The following is an 11,280-nucleotide window of genomic DNA, read 5'->3' as shown; positions in this document are numbered from 1 at the left end:
TATCACTTATAAGAAGATTACTTTGTTGAGGAGTATCCTTTAACTGAGGGAATTCTTTCACAATCTCATCGTTATCAGTCTCTTTTCCAAAATAGGCTTCAGTGTTCAAACAATAAGGGAATCCCCTATTGTGATGATAACGAGGAAGAGTATCATATGCTCCTAAAAACTCAGCTAAAGCATCATCGGTAGGAAAAACATCCAAAGCACAGGCACACGAAGGATCGATATACTCATGGTGTCTCATTGGTAGAGATGTAGAAATAACATTAACACTAATGCATGGTCTTTTAGAAGCTTTAGTGAGCTTGCAAGGGTTATAACCAAGTCCAAAGGCATAATCATAAAGATTATTCTCTAGAGGAACCTTTATTCCTTGTTCGTGAGCGCCACAGCCATTTCCATTATACCCATGCTTAGCGAGAATACGAAAACCACGACCATAACGATCAGCCATTTCAGAAAGAGAAGGTGGTTTTTCATAAGACAAAGAATCAAACCCTTCAGAATTAGAAGTGTGAGGAGAAGAAGTTTGAGAAGCGGCCATGAAATTATTGCTCATAGGTTCAGGTAAGATTGATTGATTTTTAGCTTCTTCCTTCTTTTCAACTTTAAGCTCTCTAGAAGGAACCTTATATTCACCTACAAAGGTGGGATTAAAATCAAGAGATCCCCAATCGTCTTCCTCGAGAACCTTCTCAGGATCAAAATCCTTCTTATGTGTAGATTCAAGTCGAGAAGAATCCTCTTCAGGAGTTCCAGACTCATCCAAAGAATTTTGATCATCAGAGAGCGAGGATTCATCGATAGGTATCTTGTTTAAAGAGTCATCACTAGACGAGGAAGGCTTAGAAGAACCCCCTTTGGAAGTAGATGTTTGTAAACAAGCTTGGAAATTAGTATCACCTATCAAGGTATATGTCTTATTGTTATAAATAAATTTAACTTGTCTATGCAATGTAGAGGGGACAGCTTGCATACTATGAATCCAAGGTCTCCCTAATAGCAAGTTGTATGTTAGATTTCCCGACATAACATGGATAGGAGTAGGCAAAGTAACAGGCCCCACTGTGAGGGGTAAGGTGATAATACCTAATGAAGTCTTAGCCACATTGTCAAAGCCTCGAATAGGACGAGAGTCAGGCTCAATTAGGGATGTATCCACATTCATCTTATGCAAGAGATTAATGCTACACACATTACGACCAGAGCCATTATCTACTAGTGTTCGTCTTATAGCAGTGTCATTTATGATAACCACAATCATCAAGGGATCATATTGATGTTGAATTTCACTAGTAGGCAACTCATCTTGAGTAAACACAATATGAGCTTTAGGATTCATCACAAAGTTAACCAAAGACACTATATTACTAGATGTATTTGGTGGAGGAACATTCAAATCTTTCAAAGCATCTTGTAACATTTCGTGATGAGCAGAAGAAGTTTGAATCAAATCCCAAAGGGATATCTTAGCAGGGGTAGCTTTAAGTTGTTCTATGAGATCATATTCCTTGCCAAGAACTTGTGAAATACGCAGAACTTGCGGAAGAGTTGGTTGAGGATTAGGAAGAGAAACCGGAGTCACAGGAGGAGGATTAGGCTGCCTATTATTTCTAGTATGATAAGTATGGGCAACCGCATGATAACTCTCTCTAGTTAATCGCTTGGCATAACTATAAGGACTTATAGGTTTTCTTCCTTGCACAGTGATGATAGGTTTATTTGGAGTAAGAAAGGAATCATACCCCCCTTGGACAGTAAGGAGAGGTGATTTAGGAACTTGAAAGGTGGGAGAAGGACAAGCACCTTGGACTTCAAAGAGAGGCTTATTATGCTCATTCAGGTTTATCATGTTAACTAATTTAGAAGTTTTGTTCTTGTTTAGAGATTTCGATAAAGCCACAAAGTCATCAAGAGCATCATCCAACAAAGCATGATCATATCTATCAAAAGGTTTATCTTTTGACTCAAAAGGAGACATTTCCTCATAGAGGGGATTATTGAAAACAACCATGTTACTAGATTCAGTGGAAGAGTTGATAGGAATGTACCCTTGAGAGGAATCATTCGACTTATCTTTCTCATTACAACGAAATGGCATAGTAACAAGGTTTATGAGTTTTTGGTAAAATGAAGGTTTGGCATTTTTAGGATTCAAAAACTCATCTAAAGCTTCATCTAATTCGTCTTGGCTATACTCATAATCAACATAATTGCATACATCATCATAAACATGAACATCTTGCAAATAGAAATCTGACATTTTGAAATAAAAGTTGCATAAAACTTAGACACACAATGCAAAGAAACAAAGAAACACACTCTTTTTTTTTTCTTTTTTTGAAAATGAAACTTAAATGAAACACACTAAATCTAGATCTAGATCTAACAAATGCAATGCAAGAGAAAGCAATAATAAGGTTCACATCGGGTTCACCAAAATGTGTAGGGGAAAAAAGCGAGACTAGGTTAACATGTCCTAATCCTACCTTTTGATACACATTGCGGAATACGAAAGAGCCTAGAGGTATCACACAATTGGCTACTTCTTTTTGTGAAAGAGAGAGCCACGGGCTACCTATTAGGGTTTCTATTCCTTTGTTGTAATTGAAAGATAAAATGATGCAAGTTCAATCCCTAACCCCAAGGTGCAAGTATGAACTAATAACAAGATTGCAGAATTGAACTTAAACTATGGAAAGCTGTAAATACAAAGATAAGACAAGAATGCAAATGCGCACCCGGAGTCAAAATCTGAGTGGAAATGTTCGGGACGGGGGCGCGGGCGCCACTGTCCTGATTCTGCCCCTGAAACTGCTGTTTTGCAACCTGGAAAACTGTCCGAACTACCAAAACTTGCTGTCTGACAGGGGGACCAGGGCGCCCAGCGCCCCTGTCCTGGCAGGACCATGGCGCCCCACGCCCCTGTCCTGGTCTTTTACTCTGAAACTTAGTGTGTTGTTCAGTCTCCGTCTACTTCTTCCGGATCTGCAACTTGCGGCGTCGTCTGAATCCCAAAATCTGCACTTATATCTGAAAAGGTGTTTTGGGCGGCTATATAGGATTTTGCCTTAGTCAAACCCCCGCTTTGGTGATTTCCACCTCCATGAATAGCCAAGTTGTATTGTAAAAGTAATGTGTGTGCAGACCTTGTGTGTGTGCAAGATCTAAAATGCAAGTAAACAAACTAGAGCAACCTAGAAAGTAAACCCTAATTGCTTGTAAATGACAATGTAAATGCTCCAAATCAAGATGCAAAGTGATCTAAAGCATGAATGCAAGTGATATAATGAGGCTTATGCAAAGACATGAAAACAACATGAAATCATACCCAACCCCAAGGGAGGGGTACAAGCCAATCTTCAGTCGGTGATCCCTTATTGCTCTTCAATGCCTTCAAAGCCCTAAGTGGATGAATGGATTTGATGAATGCTTAGAGGATGAATGTTGAGTGTTGTTGAAGTCTTCAAAGATCTGCTCTTTCGCTGCATATGAGGTTCCTGAAAACAAAATTCGGATCCTTTCAAATGAAGAAAGAGAGCTCTTATGTATGAAACCCTAGGTCTTAATTCCAACTTTTGGCCGACCTAGAGATTGAATATCCCACCAATTTCTTGGGGTTAAGCTTTATTTTATGATTGGATCGTGCTCCTAAAATTTCGAGAAAAATGTCCGGGACCGTGTGCACTCCGAGCGCCACGGTCCCGACAACTTTTCACCAAATTTCCAAGGCCGTCGGATATGATGATTTTAGAGCGAATCCCAAAGTTACAGGTGATTTCGAGATGTTTTGACCCCTGAAATCAAGCCCCCAAGCTCATAATAGGGCCTAATTAGGGTTTTTGATTAAGTGATGTATTGGAGGAATAAAATGAAAGGGGCACGCTTTAATGAAAGGGCTCGACTTTATGCTGTGGAAGATGATGAAATAGAACCTTTAGACCTACTTAATTTGATTAATTAAGTGCTAAAGGGGAAATGCAATGCAAAATGCAACTGCGCCAAGGCGGGTGCTAAACTAGGTGTGAAATTGTACTACTTTAGCAAGTGCGTACAATTTATGACGTTACACCTAGGAATATTATTAGTGACACGGATAGTATGTTCCTTAGCTCTTTTTTATAAGAGTTTTTCCTCTTGAAAGGTATAGAGCTCACCCCAAGCACAAGCTTTCACCAAAAAACAAATAGACAAACAAATATAGTTAACAAATGGATATAGAAATATTTGAGAAATTGTTTCAAAATTGCAAAGTGCATGTATTAAATGGTTGCATCTTGGGGAAAATTGTTACGATACCTCTCATAATATGTCTATTGGTATATCTCCTTTTCGAGCTCTTTATAGTTTTTTATATATATTTTTCAAATAGTAGAGTACATGTAGCAAGTGATTTTATCAACAAAGTCAAGTAATAAGTGCAAATAAAAAGATGTATGCAAATAAAAAGAGAATAGAACAAGTTTCTGAGGTCAAGGATTTTGTTTTTGTTAGATTGCAACATATAAATTTAATTACTCTCCTCAACATGTAGGGTTCCTCTTCGATATGGCATGGCATTTGGGCACCCAAATTGAAGTTTGAATTTTGTTGAAAATTGGAAAATAATTCATTCTTGCATATTGTATGTTTGCTTCACTAACAAAGCTTTTGGCTAAATCAATGGAAACAAAGATTTCTACAATGGGATATTCAAGATTTCCAAAGTGATCTAAGGTCCAAAGACTAAGGATTGCTAAGAGTAATCTCACTCAAGGGTTTTTTTGATGTTTTTGCAATGTTTTATTTTTCAAGTGTTGATAGTGCAATTTGTAGTGTTTCTTTGGGTTTTGTGATTTGCAATAGTTTTTGGTATGGACGAGATCATGGATTTGTTATGTCTATCCATATCATATTCCAAGCATTGGGACCAAACTATGCAAATTTGACAATTTCAATGAGTTTTGTTGTGTTTTTGAGTAATTTGCACACTTTGTACTCATCTTGTTTGTTGGGTTTTTTGCAACAAATGTAATGTCTGATTTCAAAAGTTTGATTCCTAGCAATTAAGTTAGTACTTGTGAAAACAAATTGTAATAACCAAGAGGTGGTCATTGTACAAATGACAAGTGTCTAGGGAATAGTCATGTTCACCATAACACACACCTTGTTGAAGATACACATGAAATAAACAAAAAACCACATAAGGTGCAACAAATTACTATGTTATAAAGGATTATCAACAAGGAAAACATGATAAAAGAAGCAAATCTTGGATCAAAAATGCAAGAATTTATAAAGATTTTAATGATACATTCTAAGAGAAGGGTGATAATGATGATCCTCTTAAATATGTTTACTAATTCATGAGCCTCCTTATCATTGACCACATACCATATTTCTTGTTTGCACTTTGACCTCTTGCTTATGCCTTAATTGTTGTGCCTTCACATATCTTATTTCATACCCTAACTTCCACATTGGTTCTATCTTCCATGACTTTTATCATAACTTTCTTGTGATACCTTTACTCACATGTTTATGCTATCATGCTTTATCATTTTATAATCAACTCCACATCTTTCTCATATTTTGCTCATAAATCCTTCTCAATTCTTTATTGAACTACTATTGCCTCTTCTTAATAAGCTTTTCCCCCTCTTATTTTGTGCTTAAATGCTTAATTTTGCATTTAAATTTGTATTGCCAAGGACCTATTATCTTGTCTCATCCATTTTGTACATGTGCTTTTGGAAACCACAATGAAGTCTTATACCAAGCATAATTTCTTTCATACTTATACAAACATGACTACCCCATTAAGGGCAACATTTTCACTTGCCTATACTAAGTGGAATTTTATTCTTTCATGATCATCTTCAAGTTTTTGAAACAATTTCTCAAATATTGGTGTAAAGTAAATTGGTGTCATGAATTGTTTCAAGCAATATTATCAATTCAACCCTATGATTGGCACTCCTCTCCCCTATTATAACACAATGAGTTGCAATTAACTTATAACTACACTTTTTTGACCAATTAGCTTATTTATTTAAGCCTACTTCTATGACCAAAAACAATCTTATAATTACATGCTTGATCATTATCAAGCACATTAATTTCTAGTATTGACAAGCTGAAAATTTTGGTTATAAATGTATTTCAATCTTTTTATTAAGCCGAGAGACCAATAGAGGTCAAGATATGAAACATGCCATTAAAATCTTACAAACCAAAAACATGTTGATTTCCGATTTACATTGCTTTTGATGTAACAACAATTGATCTAAAACTTCAAATTATTGGTGATTGGCCTTACACAGATAATTTTACATGCAATAACTGAGAAACAATGGCCATCAACCAGACTCTAATTCAAGAAGGAATGATGCAATGCCTTGCAGTAAAGGCAAAGAGAGAAATATCCCCAGCCAGACCACATATCAAGGGGGTCTTCAATGCAATAGCTGAGGAAGAAGGTTCTCGACCAAACTATCTCAATAAAGCCTTTGATACAGTGGCTCAAAAGTCTTCATCCAACCTAAATACATGATGCCCTTCAGTGTTGGTCAAGCTTGACATAACAGAAGCCTTCTGGTATTCACCAACCCTTTTTTCAAAGAAGTTGGTCTTTCCTCTGCAAAAGCATATAACAAATCCAACTCAGACTGCAAATTCTAAACCAGACAATTAAAAACTGAAACATGCATAATCGAGATACTTACTGGAGAGAAATCAACTCCATCCAATCGAATGGATTTTGCACATTGTAAACTTTTTTACACCCTAGTGCAACCTGAGAATGGACAAAATGTTCCATAACATTAACATCCACCAAATAACATTCCTTCATGCAGAAGTTATATACAATACAGAGTAGATGGGGAAATGGTTGCAATATAGAGCACATACCAACAATCGATCAGCAACAAATTCAATATATTGAGCCATAAGGTTGGCATTCATCCCCACAAGATCACATGGAAGTGCATCACATATGAACTCCCTTTCAATATCAACAGACTCACACACTATTTCCTTCACTCTGTCCTCACTGAGCTTGTTTTCCAAAAAGCTATAAACAATCAAACAAGCAAACAGAAAAAACAACAATCAATACACTTGATAATAAACCCTAAAGATCTAGTTGCATAAGATAAAAACATGGCCTCATACCTGTAGAGCAAACAGGCAAAGTCGCAGTGAAGACCTTCATCCCTTGAAATAAGCTCATTTGAGAAAGTTAGGCCTGGCATCAGCCCCCTCTTCTTCAACCAAAATATTGCACAGAAGCTGCAAAACAAACCTGATACATGTAACACTACCAAGAAATTTAAAACAGAAACAGAGACATTACAAAAGAGTCAACAATCCCACCTGCCAGAGAAAAAAATACCCTCCACACAGGCAAATGCTAGAATCCTTTCAGAAAAACTTTCAGAGCTGCCAAAGAAATTCATTGTAAGAATAACCACCACTTAAAAGACAAAAATTTAAAAAGAAGGGGACCTGCATATATCACCTATCAATCCATTTAAGAGCCCAATCTGCTTTCCTTGTCACGCAAGGAATAGTTTCAATGGCATTAAACAAATGAGTTTTCTGTTTGGTGTCCTTAATATAAGTCTCCAATAAAAGACTATACATTTCTGCTCAAATACAAATTAGATAATTAGGCAAAATCCACTTGTCACACCAATGCCTCAGGAACACATTACTAACAATAAAAGATAATAACAAAATTGAATATACACAAATAGAAATGTGCATAGAAGACCATGCACAAAAGGCACCTGAATGGATATTCTCTATTGCAATTTGAAAACCATAAAATGCACGAGCCTGTAGAGCACAAATATTATTAATCAGTGCTTTTGTTAGCGTTATGGTTCATCCAAAATGAGAGGATTAAAAAACTTCTTGCAGGGCCTCAGAACAGCTAAATAACCTACAATCAAATTCCTACCTCAGGGACTTGAACCTCTTTCATAAAGCGACCAGCCAAATTCTCCAAAACAATGCCATCAGAAGCAGCGAAAAAGGCCAAAACGTAGGTTATAAAGTGTTTCTCATCAGAGGACAGCCTTTCCCAGTGATTATTATCCTCTGATAGATCAACTTCCTCAGCTGCAAAAAAGAGATCCAAAAACCTAAATATGCATTTACACATGAATTCTAATCATTACACTTGATCCAAATAATACATAAACAAATCACAGTTTAGTACATTTTAAATGAATACGATAAGAGAAGGAAAGACATATAGAAAGGAAAACCAGAGAGGGGGATGGAACAGGGGCATTGGAAAACAATCTCAAAACACTTCCAAGTGAAATGCACCATGGCAAGTTCCAGAACTCTCCGGCGAGGAACGGTTCAATCTAAATCTTCGAGTAATATTCCCTCATACAACAAAACTCCACCAGGCTAGATAAGCAAGGTTATCAAAGGTCAGGCAACTACCAGCCACTCAAGGGCACATTCACTCTCATTCAAGTTGAAATCAGTAGAACATATGTCACACCCAAGCGAAAATGGAGTGATCATTAAAAAGATCAGCAGTTCAGTATTAAGTTGGAAGCCCCGAGTTAAAACTGTAAGAAGAATATTTACTGTTTCCCAATTATAGTGTGTCCTGGTGATATTGCTACAAGATTTTTATCAAGAAAAACCAATCGATGTGTACATAATTTAATATCCTGTCGTGAATTGGAGAAGTTTAAACCTAATACGGCCATGGCAAGTCCAAGCCCAAGGCAGATTTCATCATAAGTTATGAAGGACATGATTTAAATTAACCTAAAATCCATTAATGGAGGCGAATCACCCGACTAAATATTTAAAACGCCAAAACTCAAGATTTAAAGAGAAAGATAGAACAAAATTTAAAGGAATCTAATCCCTTACCGGTCCAAAAGCTAGCGACTGCCTTCTTGTACATCTCCCAGATCTCGGGATACTTGATTGGAAACATACAAAACCTCTGAGGGTTATCTGCCAAAAGAGGCTCCTCAGCTATCAAAGCCATGATTGATAATCAACCTGCCCGCAGCAAAACCGGCATTAAAAAATAGTATACACTTATAAGGCAGAGAAGAACATAACACAACATTTCACTTGAAGAAACAAGTTCTTTAAATTATAAAATATACATTTCTACGTATCATTTTCATAAGGACTTCCCTGAAACCCTTCTCGGGGAGGGACAGGGATCAGATCATTAGAGAAAACGAGGAAAAAAAAACAGAAAGTAACATTTGTTTGCCTGGTAATGAGTGAAGCAGTTCAATTGAAACCTCGAAGAAATAGCTAAAACATTTTCTAGCAGAAATCTAACATCTAAAAGATGCCACAACTCTGGATTGAAATGTACCTTGTTTCAAAGGACAAGACACGATCACGAAAAGACCAGACAAGAAATCAGAACTCCTCTGAGCTATCGATATGTTGATCAGCCAAATCAGTTTTGTTTGATTACTTCACAGAGAAGTTGGGGAAATGAGGTCTATATATTGATTGGAAGGTTGAAATTGAGGGCGCCCGTCGTTTCAATCGGAGGGTCGCGATTAGATCTGAAATTTCAATTTTTAAAAATAAGGCGGAGAGTTTGCCCCGCTTGTCCAATATTTTAGTTTTTGCACAGAGTTTGGCGGGATAGGTGAAAGATTCAAAAATATAAAATTTGGAGATTTGAAATTTCCAATCTTCACAAACACGCCGAGGGAAATTTTCAAAGCTGAAGTCACGGGACCGCATCGATCCACAAAGGTATTCATTAAAGCTCCACTGCCATATGTTTTTATGGACAAGGTTATATATTAAAATTATTGATTTAAATTATAAATTTAGGGATTTGAAATTTCCAATCTTTATGAACACATTAATGGAGGTTATCAATGAATGAATCTATAAGGATATTCACAAGTATATCCTTCATGGTCAATTAGTATATCTATTATAGGACCACGTCTTATATATCTTATTATTGAACCCTCACTCACTATTGAACCCTCTCACCTATTTCACATTAAGTTACTTCGATTTGCTTAAAAAAATTAAAATTTTATATAATAAAGTTATTAGTTAAAAATGTGAATGATATCCTTTTTTTTTTAAATGATGTAATTTTCTATTAATGATAAAAAATATTAAATAAAAAAATTATCTATATAAACTTATTTTGTTTGAGATTATCAAAAAGAATATAAATTTTTAACTCTTAATATTTTAGTGTCAGTCTTTGGATGTAAAGCAAAATTAAGTAAAAGTTCTAAAATTTTAGTTTATAAAGATATTGCTCGATTAATCACTAAAAGTTGGGCGAAGGTTCGTTTAAGTGATCACAAATTTAAAATTTAAATTAAATGTTAATGCATTTGTAGTTTATTATGTATAATTACTTAGAATTTGTGGAAGTAACAAGAAGCGTTTTAGTAAGGAAAAAATGGTTATAGGTAGACTTTGAACATATTTTTGGAGCTTTTATTTATTATTTTTTAGAAAATAGTTTTCTTTGGAATTTGTGTTGTTTTTTTAGTTTGTGTGTTTTAGGGTGTGGTCTTAAGAAGGTGTTTCAAGAATTGTTTTTATGGAGCAGGAGATCTCACGAAGCTAAAAAACTACTATAGGAATAATTAGAATATTTTCTTCATAAATAGAATGCCTGACTTTTTGGTTTGTAAATTTTCACAATAATTCAAGTAGTTAGGGGGAATAATAAGGGGGTGCATTTGGGGTGAGGCTATAAATTTTCACAATAATTCAGAGTAGTTAGTTTTTAATTATATTGCTCCATAAATTTAGATTTTACTCGCATCTACCAAGGGAGTGAGGATCGTATATAATGATTAAGATGACATAAAAATCCTCTAAGGTCCTTTCCACCGAGCAATAATTAGTGAATGATTATTCCTTTTTTGAATAAAAACATCATCAGTTATAAGTTCAATAGGGAATCAAAAGGAAACACCTACTTAGATGTTGAATATATGTCTCATCACTAGAGAGGATTGCTTAGTTCTTGAACTATAATTCTTGAGAAACTATAGAGAAAAATACGCAAAAGTAACCATTAAAGGCTTGATCAAATGATTTCTTAACATGTGACTCTCAATGGATGAGTTTTGTGTGTGGCCAGTAATTATTCAAAAAACAAATAGTTATAAAACAAAATCATATTTGATGGGATATTTAATAACTGTTGGTGTAAATTATGTATCATAATTACACTTTACTTAAGTTGACTTAGGGTAATGCATTTCATAATAGTTTGGATATGAGACACTTAGGGAAGTGTGC

General features: G+C 35.5%; 1 protein-coding gene across 1 annotated transcript; it reads right to left on the bottom strand.

Annotated features, from left to right (window-relative positions):
• Positions 1-6,199: 6,199 nt before the first annotated feature.
• Positions 6,200-9,541, bottom strand: LOC131029547 (ribonucleoside-diphosphate reductase small chain). The gene is made up of 10 exons (XM_057960059.2): positions 9,356-9,541; positions 8,890-9,024; positions 7,949-8,109; positions 7,776-7,824; positions 7,505-7,631; positions 7,360-7,425; positions 7,159-7,275; positions 6,895-7,057; positions 6,708-6,778; positions 6,200-6,619 (listed from the first exon to the last, which is right to left on the bottom strand). The coding sequence occupies exons 2-10, from the start codon at positions 9,008-9,010 to the stop codon at positions 6,505-6,507; spliced, it is 990 nt and encodes a 329-aa protein (XP_057816042.1). The 5' UTR covers positions 9,011-9,024; positions 9,356-9,541; the 3' UTR covers positions 6,200-6,504.
• Between the last annotated feature and the right edge of the window lie 1,739 nt (positions 9,542-11,280).

This window comes from Cryptomeria japonica, chromosome 5 (assembly GCF_030272615.1).
Source record: "Cryptomeria japonica chromosome 5, Sugi_1.0, whole genome shotgun sequence".
NCBI classification, from domain to species: domain Eukaryota; kingdom Viridiplantae; phylum Streptophyta; class Pinopsida; order Cupressales; family Cupressaceae; genus Cryptomeria; species Cryptomeria japonica.
Note: the sequence above shows the minus strand (reverse complement) of the source record. Positions and strands in the feature narration are given on the sequence as shown.